This window comes from Piliocolobus tephrosceles, chromosome 2 (assembly GCF_002776525.5).
Source record: "Piliocolobus tephrosceles isolate RC106 chromosome 2, ASM277652v3, whole genome shotgun sequence".
Taxonomy (NCBI): domain Eukaryota; kingdom Metazoa; phylum Chordata; class Mammalia; order Primates; family Cercopithecidae; genus Piliocolobus; species Piliocolobus tephrosceles.
Window position 1 is genome coordinate 165,481,836 of NC_045435.1, and position 24,082 is coordinate 165,505,917.

Sequence of the window (24,082 nt, forward strand, 5' to 3'; positions counted from 1 at the left end):
AATGTTTTCTGTGGAACAGGGTTAGCTGCTTTACTTTTCGTTCTCTTCTTTAGTTTCTATAGAATATTATTGGATTTTTGTCAAAGCTGAAAGAAACACACATTTTTCCCCCATAGCAATATTATTAGCAAGTTCTTGGGTAGATACTTTTGGAAATACATATCATAAATACATTTTTTTCAGTATGTATTTTAGTATTTCATATACTTTTTTTCCTTTAGTTCCAGAAAAATGGTTCAGAAATGTATTATTTATCTGGTGATACATAGAGGAATTTTGCTAAGAGCTAAAACTGCTTTATATGCTAATACTTTATTATTGTAACTATTTTTAGTGAAATCTTTATAGAATAGATACCTTTCTCCTTTTCTAAATGGCACTTGCATATATATGTATGTATGTGTTATATATGTATGTATATGTACATGTGTATTTATTGGTTTGAGTAATCTTCATGCACAGCACTTACAAAATTATAATGTCTTAAATCATGCCCTTGAATGATACTGCAGTAGTTGTTTGCTTCAAGGTGATAAACTTCAAAGCTGCTGTGTTTTTTAAATTTTGTGAATGATCGTAGGTGCAACTTTGAACTTTATCTTGTAGAAATTTGGGGGTTATCGGTCACTTGGGGAGCTTGTTAAAAATGCGAATTCTTAGTTCTAACCTCCAGAGATTTTGATTCAGTAGAGCAGTGATAAGGCACAGAAATCTGTCTTTATAAACAAGTGCTCTACTGATGATCATTGATGCAGTGCATAGTAAGTACAAAATAAATCCGTGTGTGTGTATGTACAATAGAGTTTAAAGTTTAGAAGTTCATGGTCTTATTCCAGTGATTTTTCACCATGCTGTGTTAAAGGTCATTTTCAATAGTTTAAGGATAATCAGTTTTGATCACATGAGTTCTTTCTTTATCAATTGGGATTTTTTTGTTTCCTTAGATCACCATCTGGTTCAAGGACACCTAAGAGGTCTAGGCGATCACGGTCTAGATCCCCTAAAAAATCAGGGAAGAAGTCCAGATCCCAATCCAGATCTCCACACAGGTCTCATAAAAAGTCAAAGAAAAACAAACACTGACGTAAATTTTTAAGATGCTGTCACTTATTGGAAATGCGATTTGTTTTGTGCCTGAACGGTCTGTTTTTTAAAAAAACAAAAACAAAAAATCAAATGAAAGAGCATTCCTGGGGTTTTTTGTTTGTTTGTTTGTGTATGCATGTGTAAACTCATGAGCAACTGCATCTGTAGATGTCATTGTTTTATATTGTGTAAATTACTTTCATTGTGGCTATTTCTCAAGATGAAATTTTTATTGTTCTAATGGATTTCATCAGAAATGTGTATAATGGATCTGCTGACAGTAGTAGTATTTTGTTTTAGGATGTTGTGACTTAGCAAAAATAATACAGATGTCTTCCCCCCTTTTGTAGCTTTGACAATTTGAATTAGATTTCAAATAAAATCTGAACAGAAAACTATAATGTTGTTTTTTTGCCCCACCGGTGATATTAAGTCCCTTAAAGTCCTACTGAGTTTCACACTACTGTTGTGTTTCTTATACCTGATGCACTTTATAAGCCCCAGTGTCAAGTAGCTTAAGTTTTATATTTACTAAGATGACTATCCAAATTAAGGAACCTGAGACTCCTATTTGGTGGTTTGCTAACCATTCTGTTTGATAAGTTTCTCTTGGGTAATGCTAATACCCAGATATCAAAGACTAGATAGATATGGCATGGCGTTTTGTTAGTGGAATGCCTGGATAAAACATTTTTTCACAGAAGCAATATGATTTCCATACATCCAACCTATGTTCTGAGCAACTACTTACTTTTAGGGGGAAATTAAATATCTTTTCAATTCCTCTTCTATTATGAAAGAAGTTTATTTGTCAAACAGATTTTCTAACAAGGTTTGCCCATAGAATTCTCTTGTATGATTGTTGACCTTTTATAATCTTCTGTAGGCTATCTTTCAAACACTGGCATCAGAATATTTTTTACAAGTTTCTGTTTAAACAGCTTAGTTGGTTCCCCGCCTACTCCTCCACCCCCGCCCCCAAGAGACTTGGGTTTAGTTGTAGCTTTAAGTAAAATTTAAAAATAAAATGTATTTCAGGAAACTTAGTATCTAATGGTTTGTAAATTCAAGGTGCAAGAAGTTGATTTAAACCATTTGCAGAGTTGAACTCTTATGAAAATAAATTTGCTATGGTATGAGGAAGAAATAAAACTTGTGTAATGTTGGTCATAATACTGCTATAAATATAATAAAGGGTTATGTAGAATTGAACTGACACTATTATTTGTGAATCTTGATTTCAGTTTTTTATGTAGACACTTTATACAGTGGTTTGATGGGTTTTTTTTTTCCTCCCTAAAAGAGAAAGTAGAAAACTATTCTAACAATGGATTATTTTGATTTAGCTTGCTTTTTTAAAAAATCTTTTCAACTTGTTTTACTTAATCTTGCCTAGTCACAAAATAAGATATGCTGTACCCATGGTTTGAAGAGTAGCTATATTAGTTGAGCAGTGGGATATACTGTTTCCAAACGGTGCACACCCACAGTAGCTTTGGAAATGAGCCAATCACTGTTTTACTTAATGGTTCTTATCAGCATGCAAATATTGCTTGAAAGTCATTTCCTTATTCACTGTTTTGTTAGTCCATTTTGTTAGGAAACATTACTTCCTAAAAATTTGTTCAGAATAATTAAAAGTGAACATTTGGTGCTGATACTCAAAAACCTATAAATGTAGCCATTTAAAAAATAACATGTTTTTCTCTCCTGTTCATTGCCTGGGAGAATGGAATTTTATATAACTACCTTTCTTTGCAAAAATAACGGTAGTGTCGAGTTGGTGGTGATTTTGGCATTCCATTTTACACTAGTTTCTAGTATAGGCTTAGAAATAATTGGTCAGGTAATAATCTTTCCAGTCAAGTTGCAAGGGATGCTTATTTCTCTCTCTTTAAAAAAAGACATCCTTCAGGATTGAGTAGAAAATTTTAGGTCAGTTTTGGGTGCTTATTTGTAATATTTTTCCTACTGCATTGGAGTTTAGCAGTTCTTTTTTTCTGGATCCACATACAAGTATCATAGTTTATCTTACAGTGGGTGAAACTGACTTTCTTTTGGTTGGGTGGGTAAGGATTTCTTAGGCCTGATAGAATATATATTCTGTGTAATTTGTTAATGTACGTATTAGATTGTATTGGATTTTTTTTCTTGAATTTTTAGTGGTATTATTAGATAGGTTATTTCCAGTTTTACTTCATGACAAAATATCTAGAGTAAACCTACTCTAGATAAATCCATGAGTATAAAATCATAGAGTAAATCCATGAGTAAACCTCATGGATTCTATGAAAGTTTAATGGGATCAGAAATTGGTGACTTATAAGGGGGAAGATATTCTACCATATTTTTATAATAACATTATTCATGTTTCTTGTCTGAAGGACACTCAAGTTACAGAGCAAAATTTCTATAGATTCACTAGAATGTTCATAGGCATGGTCTTCCAGTTACAGGAAAGGTCATGTTCTATCTGTGGACACCTATTGTCCTCTACCACAGCTACATGCCAGAGTTGTTTTCCACAGATCTTATAAAGAGCATGATTTAGGCTCTTTACCCTCCAACTTAGTGTTTATACACAGGGATTGTTTACTAGGTTAATGACATTTAACTCCCCTCTCTTCTGTAGGTGAGGGAAAATAAGTAAATGTTGGTCTGTTTCTTACCAAAGAGAGACAGACCTATGATGGAAAATGATCATGTCTCTGAATTTTTTCTTTAACGATATAGTTCCTTGTTATAGATAGTAAGCATATGGGAATTGCTGAGCTATAATGTTGAGAAGTTAGAAATTAAAACTAACACAACAAAAAGTGCTGAATCAAAAGATGCTTTTATTTGGCTCAGAATATTTTTGGCTTTTCTGCTAAGGGTGGCAGACGTTACTCTACACAGACCTGATTTTTCTTTATTGCAGACCATTCTCGTGGGCTTACCCTGAGACTTTATCCCAATTAATGAATCTTGGAGGGAATACTTGCTTATTTATGACTTACGTATTTCCCCCCAAACTTTAATATTCTTGAGCACTTGAAAATACTTTTGAGAAATTTTAACTGTGATTAAATTTAGGTTTATTAGAAATATTCTGTACACATTTGCCTCCATGGTGGCATAAGTTCTGAAAAATATGACCATGACAATAGTTTATCATCATCATTGTTATTCAAAATAAGGGTGAATAAATCTCTGTATTGCCAAAGTGACTTAAACTGTTCTGATGACCACACAGTGTGATTTCTTTAGCAGAAAAAGTTGGTTTTAAAAATAGTACCACTTTTCTAAGACTGTACAGTTTAAAAATAAGAGTTTTTGTTTGTTGTTTTCCTCTTCTGTTAAGTTTTAGTGAAAAGCCTTATTAAAGAAAATTGTGCAGATACTAGTGAGGATACTAGTACAAGTTTAAAGGAACATGTGACTGTAAAATCTCACATTTACAAAGTCCTTGGTCTCTTCATATTTCACACGCATGTTTTAGAATAGATTTTAGGGAGTGTTTAATTCATTATCCTTTTGACTTTTAAAATTTTTGTTACCAACTTCGTAGGACTTAGATAATATATAAATAAGTGCAAATTCCAGGGGAAGTGTTGAGATGATAGACTGAAAGGTGGGAATGTGCTGCTGTTCCGTGAGCCTGGTTCCATTGTTGAAAATTTGATGCCTCAGTGTTTATTCAGTACCACCTCATGGAGCTTCAATGTAAATGGATTATATGTATAATTGGTAATTTGTATAGTTTTGTAGATTGTAGATTAAATGCACTCATCATGTCACATGTAATTGTGCTTGGAGTATTTGTGTTTTATTATTTTACTTCAACGGGTTCTTGTCTGTTACATCTCTGGTGATTTGAAATATTAGGAAAGACAGTTTGTCAGAAATGAGAATAATATAGTTGAAATCAGTTGGGCTAAAATATTCTACAGCAAGACAATTTCTTTTGGGTGAACTGATTCTATAATTTACTTACTTTTGATGTAAGGATTAGGTTTATTGTTGAGCTGCTTTCCAGATCAGACTGTCACTTTATAGTTTTTCTACATAAAGATTATATAGTTGCAAACAAAGGTTGTGAAATTTCCCTTTTGTTGTTTTTGACTTTTAATTAATAAAAGTACATTGTTTTCATAGCAAACTTAGACTGTCCATGTAATTTTCTCCATATTGTTTTTCCGATGCAAGCCCAGTTAATAGTTTTTCAGCAGCTTTCTCTCAAGTGAAATAAGTGATGTGACATGTTTATGAGTTATGGCTAAGATGTTACATTTTGCATGTTTAAACTATAATCAAGTATTTTCATGCTAGTGGTTCTCTTGGTTAGGAAATTTCATTTCCTTATTGGCTGCCTTTTTTAAAAGTTATTTTATTCTGTTTATTTCATTGAGGAAAATTTTTAACATTCTACAAAAGTAAATGGTACAGTGAACCTTACATACCATCAACATGCAGATAACAACTTATGTGTATCTCTAAATACTTTGTTTTTAAAACATGCCTGCAATGTCATTGTCACAGTAACAAATCATTGGGTCCTTTTAAAAAGTGACAGTTATTTTAATTGTGAGACGAGGCTTATAACAAAATTTACCTCTTAACAACATGATGTTAGGTATACTCATATGATTTTGTAGCCGATTTCCAGAACTTTTTTTGTCTTGCAAAATTGAAACTCTCTACCCATTAAACAACTCATTTCCCTCTTCCTCCCCTGTCTCTCAGTATCATCATTCTACTTTCTGTTTCTGAATTTGACTACTCTAGATACAACATAGAAGTGAAATCATACAGTATTTGTCTTTTTTTGAGAGTGCTTTATTTCACTTAGCATAATATCCTCTAGGTTCATCCATATTATACCATGTATATTGTTTTCCTTTACAAAACCCACTTTTTCTTTGCTTCCATATTAATGGAATTTGAAAATGATTTAGCCCAAATGGTTCGTTAGTATTTTCTGTTTTTGAGTAAAAACTTCAAAAGAGAACATGTAATACCAAGTGTATATGCCAACTATTCCACTTTCTCTATTTTTTAACCATTTTCACAACTTTTTGTGCTCTCTGTTCTCTTTAATGGTTACATATGATGTATTTTGATAACACTTCATATAATGGGGTACAAAAGACACTTTTGAAACAAACTGTGAAATTTTAGTGGATTAATACTATTAATGACCATACTTGAATGCTTTTTTAGTTTTATTTATTGCCCAACGAAAAGAAAACTTAAAATTTTGACATGTAGTAAACTCGCTGATTCGATTATTCATTTTTTTCACAGAGAAAGGAAAAATAGCTTTTTCGATTTTTTTCAAGTTATTTTCTCCCATCCTTAGGAAACAGTGTGTCGAACTGTTTTAGAATAAATAACTTACTTTTTGATTTTCAAACGAGATGTGGCATGGCACAGTGGGGAAGGAAGAGGAAGGGCCTGGGCTGTGGAGTCATATTTGGATTTGTATATCAGCCATTCCCTTTTATCACCTGGAAAGAGGGGATATTAACCTTGAATGGTTATTGAAAGGATGAAATCACATGTACATCACTGGCACAGGGTTGTCATACAGTGGCGCTTAAATAAATATTCATTATTCCTGAAAACTAATGGTGGGAACATCTTATAACTAAAACAAGATAAAGAATAACACTATAATTCCATAGCACTGATACCTTTAAAAGATTTCCTTGTACTTGATTTGTATTCAGTTAACAGATTTTATAAATAAAGTTGGTGATATGTTGGCATATTTATTGCATATGGAGTACCACTTCATAATCTGCTTTCCCAGTGTTTTAGATGGCATTTAATTCTTGATCTCCTATGAGAAAAACTATTAAATAGATTTTAAAATATACTTTTTATTAGTTGTCATTTATTATTGTGAATTCCCCTAACCAAAGTTCCTGGAAGGAGGAATCCCATAAAGGAAAATCTGAATGTAAACAGCTGAAATAGGGGATGTGTGGAAAAAGCCTAGAGAATAGTATAAAGGATGATGAAGCACTGGATTCTTTGTCCAAGTTCAAAGTAAAAGAAAAATCTACAGATTATCAGAGCAGAGCAGCAGTGTGCAGTTTTCACAAAATGGGTGGACAGAAAACAGTATCCTGTAAGAGAATTAAGAAGAGGGCTAGTATTGTGAGTACAATTGAACTCCTGTGTTTTTGTATATTTGCAAGTTACAGTTTGTATTTTCAGATTATCCAAGAATAAGAAATGTACCCTAAAATTACTTTTAGAATGGAGTTCAAACCATATGGAATTTGGAAAGGAAATTACAGTTTAAATTCAGTTCAGAAATTAACCGCTTTGTAGTAACGTCCTCAGGACATATGAAGTTCTTTGGAGTTCTCACAACTGCACAAACGTAAATCTGGAAGAGCACAACTTTGATTAGAAATACTATTTTGACCTCCAAGTAGCTGAAACATTGACTTTGGAAAGAATAAGCGCCTTGCTATATAGTTTGGCTACCTAGGCCACTAAATATTCTTATTACATGAGGGTGGTATTAGATGATTGATATGGTTTGGATGTTTATTCCCTCCAAATCTCATGTTGACATGTAATATTCCCAGTGTTGGAGGTGGGGCCTGGTGGGAGGTGTTTGGATCATTGAGGCAGATCCCTCATGATTGGCTTGGTGTGGTAGTTCACGTGAGGTCTGGGGGGAGCATAGCACCTCCCCCATCTCTTGTTCCTGCTCTTCCCATATAGTATACCTGTTCTCCCTTTACCTTCCACCGTGACTGTAAGCTTCCTGAGGCCCTCACTAGAAGCAGATGCCAGCACCATGCTTCCCATACAGCATGCAAAATCGTGAGCCAAAATAAACCTCTTTCTTTATAGTTTGCTCAGCCTTGGGTATTTCTTTAGAGAGATGCAAAATGACCTAGTAAAATTATTTTTGTTTCAGCATATTTTGTTTTATTGCACTGTGCAATAGCTACTGGATGTGAGGGGTTTATTAAGAACATTTAGGAAAATGCTTTTCAGATGACTTGGCTGTGCTAACATTTTAATAAAGGATCTGTCATATCCTTCACTTCTAGTAAGCAGTCTCTCTTACAGGATGTAGAAAGGTATCAAAAACCAAAAAACATTCTAAGTAGCTATTTTATATTTTCTAATCACAATAACTTTTAGCTAACATGAACTTAAACTGTAAATTTCAAAGTTACCTATTATGGATAGCCTACATATTTCATAGGATGCTTTCCTCAACTTTGGATACATCCTATCTTATTTTAAGAATGTGTTCTCCCCAGAAAAATATGCAGCATGTCTAATTCTGTGCCAAATACTATATATGTGTAAGTTCCACAAAGCAAAAATATCAAGTATTTCTACAGAGACATTTACATCTAAAAATACTGTTTTAATTCTGAATTGATTGCCCTGAAAGTATGTGTAATTTGACTTAAATAGCAGGTATGTTAGAGAAAGTCTTTAAGCAGGGAATGATCTTTGTACTTGTTTGTTCTCATGACTGACATGACATGGAACTTGTAAAAACTCAGAATATTCTTTATTTGCATGCATTTTGTAATAAGTATATTATTTATTTTGTCTATATTATATAATAAAACCATGACTAATAATTTATGAAGAATGAGAGAACAGTTTGGTGTTAAGATAAAGAATTACTGTCCACTGTGTATTTCAGAGCCTGTCATGCCATTTATAAGTTGCAGAACTCAACTGTCTAGATCAGTTTAGTGTATTTCTAGAATAGTTTATCTTCATGACTAACAATCAGTGTATATACTGATATTGTCCTGCCAGTGAATGACTCTCTTCAAGTGCCATAGTGAAATTCAAAATATTAGCTACACAGATCACCACTTCGTAGCTTTGTATCTCGTATGTCCGTATATAACTTTGATTATAGGGAAAAAGCCTTCAAGCTATTTTAGTGTCCAAGTGTACTCATACCTACCCTTCTTTATTCCACACTTGGACCCTTTGTCAAGTGTCTTTGCATAGCACCTACTGGGCATCTAAGGACCCTTGAGGGTCTTGCAAAGCTTATGACTGTATGGAAGATGGTTTACCTCTGGTGAAACAGACCCTTTGGATGAAAACAGAGGAGGATATAATAAACTTTTGAAGAAAATAGAGGACTTGCTCTGCCCTACTTGCCTCTTCTGATTGCCTTGCAATGCATTTATTCTCCCCACTTTCTCTGCAACTTTTAGTTTTTTCCTTGCAGAGTGTTGGAGACAAGGTGAACGTGATCAGCTGCCTGGTCTTGAGTAAGATGGTATTTCTCTCTGTTAAATTTGTGCAGATTCTTAGGTTTGACTGAAACACTGCCCACTACAAAAAGAAAGACTGGGGCAAAGAGATGAAGTATTAGATATAATTACTTTCATAATCTTATATGTAAATAAATCTAGTTGCCAAACCTCAGGATCTTTGAGTTCTTTGGATATTTTTGTGGAAAGTGATTTCTGTAGATTAATTTTGGACCTTGATCATCTTTAATGAATCTAGATGAGCTCATACAGGGCTTGAAAAGACAAGGTTCACAGAACCAGAGTGCCTCCTTGAAAACCTGGCTTTTTGTGTTGCGTGGCCCAGCGGGACTTGCCCAAAAATAGAATAAAATACCTGGACTCCAGAGACCCAAAGACTCCCTTCAGCCTTCAACCATTGCAAGGCAATCACTTCCCAGCTCTGTGGTCTCAGTCAAGATGTTTAACCAAGGTCTTTTGAGCCCGTTTCCTCATTTGCAGCATGAGTGTGCTATCTACTTTACAGGATTCTTCAACAAGTTGAACATCTACTATGCACCAGGCACTGGGGAAATATATAGTGATGAATAGAACAGACAAGGTCCTTACTGTCTTGGGACTTACATACAAATGGGAGGAACCAGACGAAAATTTGAACAAGATAATTTCAGATAGTAAAATGTACTGAAAAACAACAAGGTGGTAGGATAGAAAGTGAGGGAGGGGTACCTTTCTTAGGATGGTCAAGGAGAGACACTGGTGGTGAAGTTGAGTAAGAAGGTAGAGCTGGCTGTGTGAAGATAGGGCACCAAGTGTTCCAGGCCGAAGGTGCTGGAAGTAAGCACATTTAGAGGGAGACCATGTTGGCGTGCTGAGAAATGGAAAGTAGTCAGTGGAGTTCAAGTGCAGTGAGGAAAGGACGGTTTGGTATGAGATGAGGTTAGGTAGGGCTTGACAGTTTTAAGCAAGGGAGTGAGTGACCTGATGTAATTTCAAAAGACACGTCAGCTGCTGTGTAGAGACAGAATGGGAGAAGGACAAGAGAAACAGGGAAACAGGAGGTTCTTGGCTGTGAAGATTAAATGGGATTATATAAATACAGTATCTGGCATGTCCCAAGCATATAGCAGCTCTCTAATAAATAATTTAACTCCTCATTTCCTTGGATCTTGTGATTCCTTTCCCTGCAACAGAGGTTGTATTCACCCTAAGATTAACTTCACTTTAGTGCTGTTATACAGAAATCAAACCAGTGGATGATCAGGACGTAGCACTCCTGTTGTTCTTAGGCTGGTATAGGAGGAAATTATAAATTGTGTAGACTGCAGAAGCAGTCTTTAATGCTTCTGTAATCACTGGCACAACTACCTACTGCACTGTGGAGTGTTAATAGATGTTACTTGGAAAAGGGAGTTGTGTGATAAACTAGGTTGGGAAATCCTGGACTAAATAGGCTTCTTTATAGCAGTACTTCTCAGAACCTTGAGTATATACTGTGTATCCCAGGCAGGAGACATTACGTATTTTCCAAACGTAACTGATCTCAGAGGTCTAAGGTTCCACAAACACTTTCGAAAACACTTTAGAACTGGGATTGGGTAACTTTGTTTTTCAGAGTCTGATGACGTAATTAATGGGTTGGCTAGGTGTGTCAGGGTCTTTGGGTACAAACAACAGAGACCATCTGTAGCTAAATCAAGAAAAAAGGATTCGTTGGAAGCCTATGGAGGCTCAGAGAATTGACAGTGCATCTGGAAAGCCAGATGTAGGAATCAGCAGGACAGGAGACAGTGGCAGGACAAGGAAGCCAGAAACACAGATGGGGGCAGTCTGGCCAGGCTTCAGCCTTCAGCCTCTCTGTCCGTCTGCTGGAGGTTCCAGTTCTAGGAAGGGGGCACTTGATGGACCTAGCCTTCCTTCCGTGTTATAAATGTTTAGAAAATGTAACTTTAATGACTACAAATGATCATTTACTGTAGGTTACTTTGCCAAGACCCTGTTGTTAGAAACTGGGTTGTTTCCATTTTTTTGTTTTCTAAGGAATGCCGTGATGAACAGCATTATGCATAACATTTTTGTTTTCATTCATTTAAAAATTACTGGAATTGTTGGGTCAAAGAATATAAACATTTCAAAGCTCATGTGATGCATGTTGCCAACTTGCCTTCGAAAAATGTACCATTTTTGACTTCCTCTGATGCTGAGGAATGGGTGCTTTGCTGCACCGGGAATTTATGACATGTCATTTTAAAAAGTAATTCAAATTGGATGCAATTACTTGCTCCCAGCTGTTAAGGTTTTTGGGGTCTATAAAACAGGCAAATTTTGGCAGGCTATAAAGATGACTGAAGTAACTGGTCTAGTCATCTGAAGAAATTGGTGGGTCTAAAGCAGTTCCACCTACATATGCCATACTGTGTGGCAGCCTTGTCCCTAGATCATAGATTCCTTTTGACAACCAAGATAGAAGGCCAAAGACTCCCAGTATGAAGCTATTGTAACTGAGTTTTTTTTTTTTTTTTAATAAGTATGCTATTTTTAGAAAAGAGAAATTGTATAATATAAACTTAAATGTAAGTCTTTGGGTATCTTCATCTGTTTTCAGTTTTTATGTGTAATTTTACTAGGTTAGGGTTTGTTTGCTGGTACATGGTCATGGGGAACCTTCTCCTCCCCTATGACTCTTGAGCTGGAATGCTGTGGGATCCTCCTGCACTGGAAGTTAATCTGAAACTGGACCTTAATGTTCTTGTCCTCTAAATCTTATCTTGTGAATCATACCTCTCCTAAGCTTCCCACCCCTATACTCATGGGTGACGAGACACCTCCCACCTTCTGGGCCAAGGAGGAGCCAGGGCTTTTGGTGTGGGTGTGCCCCTTTCCCAACAAGGGTCAGGTTAGGAGTGAACCTCCCTTAAGCCTTTACTTCCGTCACCAAAGGTCAAGAAGAGAGACTTTCACTAATTAAAAACTGATCATGAGAAAACCACAACACCTAGCCCTCCCTTCTCTCCTTTCCCTCCTCAGCTTCTCAGAACCTCTCCTATGTCATTTTCCTACATTTGACCAAGAATGAACCCAGTTCTTCATCCCAGGTCATGCCAGTTATCACGAGAAGCCCAGACTCAAAGGTTACACCTCACCTCGGACATTCTTATGTCCTGTTCTTAGTAAAAGTCTCTGTATCTTCATCCTCCTTTCTGAATGTTCCTATTACCTTCTGGTGTGATATCTGGACTCTGAATTTTGGAGGACAACTGGGGAAGGTTTGTGACCTCTATGTATTATCTTATTTGGAAGTTTTACGTTTGAGTTCCCATGTGCAGGTGCAGCTAAAGGGCTCCCTCCCTTTCTGTAGTAGACATTGAGGTCTTCATGATTAAGGCAGCCCCATGAGACTATGATTTCAAGGGTGATGAAAGATCCTAGACAACTTCCAGGGCATTTTTTGGACACATGCATTTAAACTGGGTCAAAGCATCATGTTACCTAACAGGAATACATTCAGAAGCTAATGCATTTGCATTCAAAGGGCAGCCTATTATCTCGAGAACAACCCTGAATCAGAGTCAGGCAACTTGGCTTCTTGCATGAACTGACTGAGCTTGGGCAATTTATTGTCCTTGTATCTCAGTTTCCTTGAGTCAAATCACTGTTTCCCAGACACCAGTCCACTGACCAGCTACATCAGAATCTTATGGGGTGCTCTCAGAACTCAGTCCCTACCTCTGAGATTCTGGTTCAGCAGGTCTGGGGTAGGGCCTAGGGCCTGATATACGTATAGTTTCTTTTAATTACGGAAAATTCAAACATATACAAAAGTAGAAAGACTAATGTAACATGACATTTACAGCCACTCTAATTTGTGCTAAAATTCCATACATAATTTTAATTGTACATATTTTTGTGTGTTTCTGTACAAGACATGGACTTTAAAAGTACCATTAGACACCAGAAAAAAAATTAACAGTGGCTACTTAATGTCATCAAAAATCCTATCAGTGTTCTGAAATCCACAACTATCTTACAAGTTTTTTTTTTTTTTTTTCAGTTTGCTTGAAGTCTGTCAAATGAAGTTCATGCATTATGATTGGTTAATATATCTCTTAAGTGACTTTTAACCTACTGATGTTCCTCAGTTTCATTTTTGCCCTTTAAACTTGTTACAGAGACTCAGTGGTTTGTCCATGAGACTTTCTTACAGTCTGGATTTTGCTGAACACCACACCCACCACCCCGCTCCCCAAGTTTATTTTCTGTAGATCAGTAATTTAATCTAGAGGTTTGATCAGATTTAGTTCAAAAATTTTGTCACATCTACTTTACAGATGATGTGCACTTCTTTCAGGGCCACATGATGTCTGCTTGTGTCTCTGTGACATTTGCAGCCATTGATCATCATTGCTTGAGTTTGCCAATTCGTTAGGGTCACAACTGGTGATTCCTAAATTTATCATTTCTTTTTCACTTATTACTTGAGATAATACAGAGAAACTTCCTCACCTACTATTGACTTATTCCACAGTACAGTTCATATAAGAAAGGCAGCCTCAATGCTTTTTTCCTTTATTTTCCAGTTTTCAACATCACTTTCATGCTGGGATATTATTACCGTTCTCTAAAGTGACCACTAAAGTTTTATTGTTATTTTTAGTATTATTATAACCTCATGGATTTTAATGTATTTGATGTGCTTTAATCCATCACAATTCTTTTTTTTTTTTTTGAGACAGAGTTTCACTTTTGTTGCCCAGGCTGGGGGGCAATGGTGCAATCTTGGCTCACTGCAAACTCTGCCTCCTGGGTTCAAGCGATTCTGCTGCCTCAGCCTCTCGAATAGCTGGGATTATAGGCATGCACCACCATGCCCGACTAATTTTGTATTTTTAGTAGAGACGGAGTTTCTCCGTGTCTGTCAGGCTAATCTTGAACTCCCAACCTCAGGTGATCTGCTCGCCTTGGCCTCCCAAAGTACTGGGATTACATAGGTGTGAGCCACCGTGCCTGGCAATCCATCACAATTTTTATCCTTAGAATTCCCCTCTTTGGCCAATGAGAGCCTCTTCAAGTTGGCTCCTGAAGTCCCTTTGACACGTGACATTACTCTTTCATAGCTTGTTTTCTGAAATGACACATTCTCCAGGCTCATCTTGTACATTTTTTACTCCACACCTAAAACAACCATTTCTCCAAGGAGCTTTCGGGAACTCATATTAGATTAAAAGACTCTTCAGGTAACTCTGATGTGCACCCACGTTTGGGAACTGCTAGGCATCTGAGGTTCTTCCAACTCCAAAACACTGTTTTGTTTTTTCCTCTTGTTAATTAAAGTAGCAAACTTATTTGAAATGATTGTTAAACAGTAATATGAAATAAAAAAATACTTCAATGACATATTCTTTTCCTTTGTGCATTGTGCTTTAAATTGGTACAATGTTTTAAATGCAATTTGACCAAATGTAATATGCTTTAAGTATTTTCATACACTTTGACCCAGAAATTCTACTTTTAGAAATCTGGTCTAAGGACTTTTTTTTTTTTTTTGGAGACGGGGTCTCATACTCTTGCCCAGGCTGGAGTGCAGTGGCATACACGGCTCACTGCAGCCTCGACTTCCCTTGACTGGGATGATTCTCCCACCTCAGCATCCTGAGTAGCTGGGACTACAGGCGTGTACCACCACACCCGGCTAATTTTTGTATTTGTTTTGTTTGTTTGTTTGTTTGTTTGTTTGTAGAGACAGGGTCTCCTTATGTTGCCCAGGCTGGTCTTGAACTACTGGGCTCAAGCAATCCTCCCGCCTCAGCCTCCCAAAGTGCTAGGATTATAGGCGTGAGCCACCGCACCTGGCAGAAAACAATTTTTAAGATACAGAAAAAGAGGCATGCGTCAGAGCTTATTTGCAAATTGTAAACTTTAGACATAGCTCTAACATCCAAAAATGGGGAGCAGTTTGTAAGATTGCTAAGAATTTACTGCAAGGAATATTATGAGGTCATTAAATGATGCCTGGGAGGACTATGTAGCCGGTTACAAAATTGTATTTATGATATGTTAAAATATGCATACGAATAAAGTTTAAGATGGAATATATCAAAATGATAGTAGTAGGTTAGTAGACTTTACAGATTATTACTCCCTATACTCTGTCCTTTTCCACAATTTTTCCAAAAATTACTTAAAACATGCACTTTAAGATTCTGTAAGTCTAATATTACATGATTAACTGACTTGCAGTCCTTTGTCAATTAGAAAGAACAGGGCTTAGGAAAGGAGGGGTCACAGAGTACAAGTCACAGCTCAAAGTCTGGGGCAATACCTGGGGAGTATTAGGACTGGAGGAGGAAGTGCCTGGCTGAGAAAGGCTGGTGGGCGTGACAGCGGACAGGACTCTGCCTCCCCTGCAGTTTTCCCTGAGCCCGTGTCTTTGTTACGTTCATCAGTGCTCATCAGCTCATCAGCTAGGAGCAGGGGCTTGGAATCTGAAAGTTCCTTAGTCTCTCTCTTGGACATCCCAGACATTTCCCCACTGGGGAGTACTGTGAATTCGTTTTCACACCAAGAACATCAACAAATGCAGCTTGCTGGGGATGATGACTGTCCAGCCTGGCATGCTAAGGAATTTGGTAACCACTGGAATCAATAACAATTTGGGCTTGTACTTTTAATGATCTAGACTTTGAGCAAGCTCCTTTGGATTGTATTTATTGGTGTATGAGGCAACTTTTTTCAAATCCTTTCTCACATCTGGAAGCCTTTGCCTGGCTTTCTCTCTCTCTCTCGACAGGAGGTGGTGCCTGAGGTGAAGCTGAGTGGGAGGAAGGAGAGAGAGAAGTCCTGGGACTGCTAGCACCCACCCAGGTCCCTTTGACCCCCATCTGCTGGCGTCTACTCTGCTTATCACCCTAGCATTTCACCCTCACGGGAGAGATGATGCTTGAGGAAAGGCAGACAGGAGCCACATTACAAAGGACATGGAATGCCAAGCTAAGAATTTTGGACTTTCTTCTGTAAGAGCCACAGGAACGTTTAAGCAAAGGAGTGATGTGGTCTGGCATATAAATTAGGAGAACCACGCTGGTGTAGAATGGGGAAGACGTTGGCGTGAGGTGAAACCAGTGTGAGGGCGCCAAAGCCAGGCCAGATAAAAGGCCGTAGGTAGTAATATGGTAGAATGGTAGTAATATCCCAGGATGAAAGTGATAGAACTGGCTGCAGCAGAGAGGATGGGGTGGAGTCACCCATGGAGGAAAAGGCTGCTGTTGGTTACCAAATTCTGTTGCCTTTTCCTCCTTGGCACGTGGCTGGACCACTTGTCCTATGACTGCTGTAACAACAACAAACTTAGTGGCTTGAAAGAACATACATTTGTTTTCTTGGAGGTCTGAAGTCTGAAAGTGCTGGCAGAGCTGCTTTCTCACGGGGGCTTCAGGAGAGAATCCTTTTCTTTGCCATTTCCACCTTCAAGAGGCCACTTGCATTGCCTGGAGTGTAGCTCCTCCTTCTGCTTTGAAGGACAGTCACTCTGAGAGATAGGACTAGCTGGATTTCCTAGGCCGACTAAGAATCCCTAAGCCTAGCTGGGAAGGTGACCACATCCACCCTTAAACATGGGGCTTGCAACTTAGTTTACACCTGACCAATCAGAGAGCTCACTAAAATGCTAATTAGGCAAAAACAGGAGGTAAAGAAATAGCCAATCATCTGTTGCCTGAGAGGACAGCGAGAGGGACAAGGATCAGGATAGAAACCTAGGTATTCCAACCGGTAACGGCAACCCCCTTTGGGTCCCCCCACTTTGTATGGGAGGTCTGTTTTCACTCTATTTCACTCTATTAAATCTTGCAACTGCACTCTTCTGGTCCGTGTTTGTTACCGCTCGAGCTGAGCTTTTGCCCCACGTCCACCACCCTTGTGCTGCCATCCTAGACCTGCAGCTGTCTCCCATCCCTTTATGGCAGGGTGTCCACTGTGCTCCTGATCCATTCCAGGCGCCCATTGCCACTCCCGATCGGGCTAAACGCTTGCCATTGTTCCTGCACAGCTAAGTGCCTGGGTTCGTCCTAATTGAGCTGAACACTAGTCACTGGGTTCCATGGTTCTCTTCCGTGACCCAGGGCTCCCAAGATTCTATTCCTTGGAATCCGTTAGGCCAAGAACCCCAGGTCAGAGAACACGAGGCTTGCCACCATCTTGGAAGCTGCTGGCCAACATCTTAGGAGCTCTGTGGGGGCCCCCACCCCGGCACAACTCCAACCTGTTTCTATCTTCATGTTTCCTTGTTTTTGTTTTGTTTTGGCCCTCTGCCCACCTGTATAACCCAGGATCATCTCATATTGAGAGTGTCATGCGCGTTTGTGTGAAGAGACCACTAAACAAGCTTTGTGTGAGCAGTAAACCTTTTTAATCACCTGGGTACAGGCAGGCTGAGTCCGAAAAGAGTCAGCTAAGGGAGATGGGGTGGAGCCGTTTTACAGGATTTGGGTGGGTAGTGGAAAATTACAGTCAAAGGGGGGTTGTTCTCTTGTGGGCAGGGGCGGGGGGGTGGGGTCACAAGGTGCTCAGTGGGGGAGCTTCTGAGCCAGGAGAAGGAATTTCACAAGGTTAATCGCTCAGTTAAGATGGGGCAGAAACAAATCACCATGGTGGAATGTCATCAGTTAAGGCAGGAACCGGCCATTTTCACTTCTTTTGTGATTCTTCGCTTGCTTCCGGCCATCTGGATGTGTACCTGCAGTTCACTGGGGGTTTGATGGCTTAGCTTGGGCTCAGAGGCCTGACAAAGACTCTGACCTTAATCACTCCTGCAAAGTCTCTTTGGTACTTAAGGCAACATGCTCACAGGTTCACATGGGGATGAGGACATGGACATTTTTGAGAGCCCTTATTCTGTCTGTTACAGCACTGTCACCAGTCTGGCCAGAGGAATGAGGATGTCTTTTTCAGGCCTGGCCCACAAGATCTCCCTTGTCTTTCCTTTTCTCTGTGCTGAGGACCCAGAGGGGAAGCAGAGCCAAAAAAAAAAAAAATGTTGGCGTCTGGGGCGCTGGATGACCAAGCAGAAGACTCGTCATTCACAACCGGAAATTTTCACTTTACAGTTTATACACTCTAAATTTTTAACATTCTTATTATCTCTTATTAAGTATGTGTAGAATTTAAAAATACCACTGAGGAACATAGACACTGGGCCTCGTTCAGTGGAGAATAAGCCTCTGTGTTAAGCCGCTGTTTAGTCAAGATAAAGATTAGGCTTGGAGTCTCCCTTGGAACCCTTTGCCTTTGAGGTGTCGGGTGAGCATCCCAGTCCATATCCAAAGTCCAAATGTGAAAGTAAGAATACATCTGCTACCTCAGAGTGAAAAAATTAATAGGGCAATAGAGCTAAAAGAAATTTCATAAATGTTTCTCCTCCTTTCTATTTTTAAATTAGGTTTTCATAGAGCCGATTTCTGGGGAGAACAACATATTTTAGATGCAACAAATTCATCTGCAGTCAGTCTTAGATCAGGTACCCGAGAGGCTCTGCGGCAGTGGGGGTGGAAAATGGCAGGAATGAGACCTTGATGGTGTAAGAGGGGAAGGACTGGAGGAACAGGGCAGGGGTTTGGGGCAGCCCTCACTGGTGGTCGATGTTTCTGGAGGAAAACAGCTTTGGTTAAGGTCTGAAGTATTTTTCAATTCTACACATACTCAGAAATAATATGAGGTAATAAGAATGTTTAAAATGTAGAGTGCATAAACTGTAAAGTGAAAATTCCCAGTGGCGATGGCTAACAATTTTTTATTCAGGTTTCCTGAATTTTTTTTCTATTCATGTACTCATACACACATGCCCACCCGCCTCAACGTTTTCAACTTGCCTTTGATACTTACGAGATCTTGGATATACTTCCTGATCATTACCTATAAATCTGCCTCATTCTTTAATTACTATTGAGAGACATTTAAGCTGTTGTTATTTTTATTTTTTCTTATTACAAGCACCGTAACAGTGAATAGGCTTTGAGCACTGAGAGAGCACCTCGGGGACTCTATCCACGGAAGAATAAATCTCTTGGAGTGAAATTGCTGCATAAAAGAGTAGGAACATTTTACAATTTTAACAGCTATTTAACATTTCCTCCTAAACTATCATACCAACGCCCCTTTCTTGAGGGGCAGAAGTTGTAGAGTCAAGGAGGGGCTTGGAGCAGAGAGAGGATGGATTCTTGTTTGAAAACCTGAGGGAGACGGGAGGCTGCGGCCCAGAAAGAATCAGAACTCACTGCTCTGAATTGCAGGGACCCAGGGGCCAGGCCCTAGGGAGAAGGGCCATGCTTGATCTAATGCTCCACTGTCACTGTATTGAAATTCTTATTTTTACAAAGAGAGGCCCCACGTTTTCATTTTACACTGGGTCTCACAAATTACATCGCTGATCTCCGCAGGAGGAAAACCGGGGTGGGGCCAATGAGTTCTTGTCCTTGTGGTGAGGAAGGAGCCACATGGACCACAGTTGGCTTGAGGTCTTGGGAAAGTTGGGCTCCTAAAGAGGGGGCGCTCAGTGCACCCAGCTGGGGTCTGAGGGCCATAGACCCAATGAGCAGCTGGACTGGGGGACCAGTAGGAACCTTTGTATATTGGCTACCTTAGAGTGTCCTGAAACAGTGCCCCAATGGTTCTAGAGTGTGGTCCCCAAACCAGTGGCATCAGCATCCCCAGAAACTGGTTAGAAATGCGGATTCTCAGGCCCACAGACCTACAGAACCAGAAATTCTGGCAGGGCCCAGCAATCTGTATTTCAACAAGCAAGCCCTCTGGATGATTCCGACAGGCACTCAAGCTTCAGAGCCACTGTCTAGACCAACCCTGAATCCAAGAGGGACCTCTCAGGGTTGGTTTCTAGAAGAGCAACAGTCTTCTGGCCTCTCAAGGCAGAAGTGAGCCCTACAAGAAGACACTAAGGAGCCTGACTTTTCTCTTGCCCAGGCCAAGGCGTGTGAAGGAAAAGCTTTGGACCATTACAAGCCTCCTGAGAACGTTAACTTGCTCTTTCTCCCCCTCCATCATGAACGTAATCTACGGGGCTAATAAAATGTCACTTAGGCCTCATTTCTGTGGGTCCCCTGGTGGACACATGATATAGTCTATAAGTTCTCCCCACATAGGGGGATAAAGAAAAGCCATGCAAAGACGAATGTTCTAAAAGACTTATTAATGATGTGAATTCTGCTTTCAAGAAGCTAAAAGTCGCCGTGTTAGCTAATAGCTTTATGATCACATTTTAGACTCCTGGAAGTTACACACTTCTAAGGTAAATATCTTTGTCAGGAAAGGGGCCTCATGGGATGCACAGAATATGAGAATATTAGAATTCTAAAGGGCAGCTAGAGATGGTAATAAAGTTGTGTCTCATCTAGGAATAATTTTGAAAAATGCTAACGCAAATTGTAGAAACTCTCTGAAGAGTTAGTTCTTCGTGCTTTGGCCCAGTAGAATGAGTTATGAATGCACTGTATAGAATAGAAATTACAGAGCCACACTGGGTGTGGGGGGTGAGCCAAGATCTGCACCATCCCCCTCCACTTCCCCACTAGCTAGGCAGAGCAGATGCCATTTGAACTTGCAGTGGCTGAAGCTCAGGGGGTTGCACACATTTATTCATTTATTTTTGTTTACTTTTTATGTTTATTTTTTAATTGAAATGTAGTCTCCCTCTGTCACCCAGGCTGGAGTGCAGTGGCACAATCTCGGCTCACTGCAACCTCTGTCACCTGGGTTCAAGCGATTCTTGTGCCTCAGCCTCCCAAATAGGTTGGACTACAGGTGCGTGCCACCATGGCCGGCTATTCTTTTTTTTTTTTTTTTTTTTTTTGTATTTTTAGTAGAGGTGGGGTTTTGCCATGTTGGCCAGGCTAGTCTCAAACTCCTGACCACCCACCTCAGCCTCCCAAAGTGCTGGGATTACAGGTGTGAGCCACTGCGCCCAGCCGCACACATTTAGAAACTGTGCAAAGGAAGTGCCTCTCTCTGGTTGAGTGGAGGCCTTTCACCGTGCCCTGGGGGAAGGGCATGGCAGGCCGAGGGCAAACCTGGGGTGCCCAACTTCTGCACCCTGGGAGCCGGGGCACCACAGGTCCCTGACAGTCCTGAAGGGGAGCCATTTCTGACCGGACACTTCCGTGCCGCAGGGGGAGGTCAGAGCTGGACCCTCCCTCCTCACTGCCTATCTTCTTTCCTTGGAATTCTACAAGCACTGCCTGAGTTCATCTGAACCAGGGCACTCCCTCCAGGTGTGTGGGAGGATGGACAAACTCAGCCTGCAGGCTGGACAACAGTCTTCTTTTCCCTGCTCTCTGTTCCCCATAAGAGGTGCCTGGTTCATAGAGACAGAGGTCTGCAGGTCTCCCTTACATGTGCCCAGATTTTGATATTCTCTCAGTAGCACTTTCCCCTAAGAGGTACCTCTGGGTTTGCTATAGACTGGCTGGCTGCAGCCACACCTGTGCCTGTTGGAAATATGTGCAGGTAGGTGGGTGACAGACTGATTCACAGAATTTTCTCTAGGCTGCAGGTGTGAAAAGAAGATGAATTCAGGGTATCATAACTGATGAAAAGGCTGCATGGATAGAATGGACTTTCCAAGTCATTAACACCAGCAGGAAAACATTAACTGGTCAGAGCAGCTTGTTGGGTCAAATGCCCCAGAGCCTCTGAGGGCTCTTTTCCTTCTCCTTGGTGTCAGCCCATTGGCAATCTCTTGTTCATCTTCTCCAACACATTTGCAGTGAAAGGGGACATGATACTGTTGGACAGATTTGCAAATGAGAGTATGTGATATTCTCTAAAGTTTGTGGGCATCCTCTCAACCTTGTAAGATTAAAAAGAAAGTCTTTTTTTTTTTTTTTTTTTTTTTAAGACAGAGTCTCAATCTGTCACCCAGGTTGGAGTACAATGGTGCAATCATGGCTCACTGCAGTTTTGTCCTCCTGGGCTCAAGCGGTCTCCCTCCTCAGCCTGCCAAGTCACTGGGACTGCAGGTGTGTGCCACCATGCCTGGCTAATTGGAAAAGTTGTGTGTGTGTGTTTTTTTTTTTTTTCTTTTTGTAGAAATAGAGTCTCAGTATGTTGCCCAGCCTTAAAATGAGAGTCATAATAAAGGAATATTCTCCAGATACACTGCACTTATTTCTTTTTAAAATTTTCCCTCTTTAAGTGACCTTTTCTTTCAAGAATGGGCCTCTGACGTTGGGTTTCCTTGGGTCTGCTGCTTTTCCTCCTTCTGAGATCATTCTTTGTGACATGATCACCATGTCCCTCACCTCTCCCTCAGATGCTACGATTGAAGGTTGCAGATGGTGAGAAGAAAACAACTTGCACGGATGAATTCTTGAGACCAGGGCCCTGTATTTATCTCAGTGGCTTCAATACAGGGCAGGGAAGCTCACCGAAGTTGTGACACACAGGTGAAATTATGGCTAAGTGGAATGCTTTTCTAAACTTTAGATGGCATTGTTGGGTTTGTGAATAAACTCTTTTCTGCTCCCAGGTGGCTCCCAGGAGCAGAGAAATTCAAGCAGGCTGTTGTGTAGGCTGGATTCCCACCTACTGCATGGAGAAACTGGAACATGGACATGGAACAGCATTTCTGCATGAAATCTTTTTTTTTGTTTTTCTTCTCTGGCTTTGAAATTTGCATTTCTTTTAGTAAAATAAACTGGTTCAAAAACATGTACACATCTTTGTTTTGTCCATGTCACTTAACAATTCCAAAGGATTTTGCATTTTTACAGGTTTTTTTTTTTTTTTTCAAGAATTCAGTGAAATAGAACTAGTGTTAGCAGCTCCATATTTTAATTGGGAAAATGAGGCACATTCAAGGCCTGGCATCTTGTCTAAGCACAGTCTCTCTCCACTGTATGAATCACAGTTTAGTGCTGTCCGAATCAGGGTTCTTCAGTGCATGCAACAGAAACTGTCTCATGCTGACTGAGAGAAGGATAATTGCCCGGTAGCTCTGGGAATTGTTAGGAGGGCAGGCGAGCCAGGCTTGGAGAATGGCGGAAGCAGAGGCACTGCAGCACGGACGCTCCGCTACCACTGCTGCCACTCTCAGACCAGATTCTCATCTGCCCCTGTCCCTGAATGGCTGACTAGCCAGACAGAGGGCACAAGCTGGGCCGGGGCGCAGAGGGGTCCAGGAATGCAGTGTTGGCTCCTCTTTGGCATCTCCAGTGGAATGTGGACTCTGCTCTCCTATTGGGGAAATTTCCAAATATGGGAAACTGATTTGGTTACTGATATATGCGCAAATCTTTTGCCCATTTATTTCTTGGGTTGATAATGTATTAACAAAAATTTCTTTCTAAAAAATCCTTCTGCAACATCTATCTTTAGGAATTTCTGGGAAACAAAAGCATAAGGAGTGGAGACTCAGCTTATCCCCAAGTCATAAATGTAACATTAGATACATTTCTCAGACTAAAATATTTATGGTCAGCTGTATATTACACAGGGTTATTTGGAAAATTTTGGTGTGTAGAATTAATAAGGAGCCCTAGGATACCTTGATCTCTCATTTTCTAGTTGTCAGGCACAATCCCAGAGGTGAAGGAAAAATAATTAAACAATGGAAGAAAAAAATCTCATTTGCTGTGTTTTGATTTTCAGAAAAGATAATGTTCTAAAAGCCATAACCTCAGGAAACTAAGAAACAGTTTCTTATTTTGAACCCATTATTTTAATCTGTTAGTTTTTCTGTAATTATAATA

General features: G+C 39.7%; 1 protein-coding gene across 6 annotated transcripts in view; it reads left to right on the forward strand.

The window, feature by feature from the left end:
• The window catches only part of U2SURP (U2 snRNP associated SURP domain containing), a 76,105-nt gene extending 53,071 nt beyond the window's left edge, over nt 1-23,034 (forward strand). For 4 of the 6 annotated variants that reach the window (XM_023215363.2, XM_023215365.2, XM_023215360.3 and 1 more), the window contains one exon: nt 945-5,227. In XM_023215363.2, coding sequence (XP_023071131.1) covers nt 945-1,083 — 139 coding nt within the window. In that variant the 3' untranslated portion in view covers nt 1,084-5,227. Of the gene's footprint in view, nt 1-944; nt 5,228-22,644 lie in introns of those variants that run through there. The other 2 variants (XR_002732259.2, XM_023215362.2) reach the window with 2 other exon arrangements.
• The last annotated feature ends 1,048 nt before the right edge of the window (nt 23,035-24,082 follow it).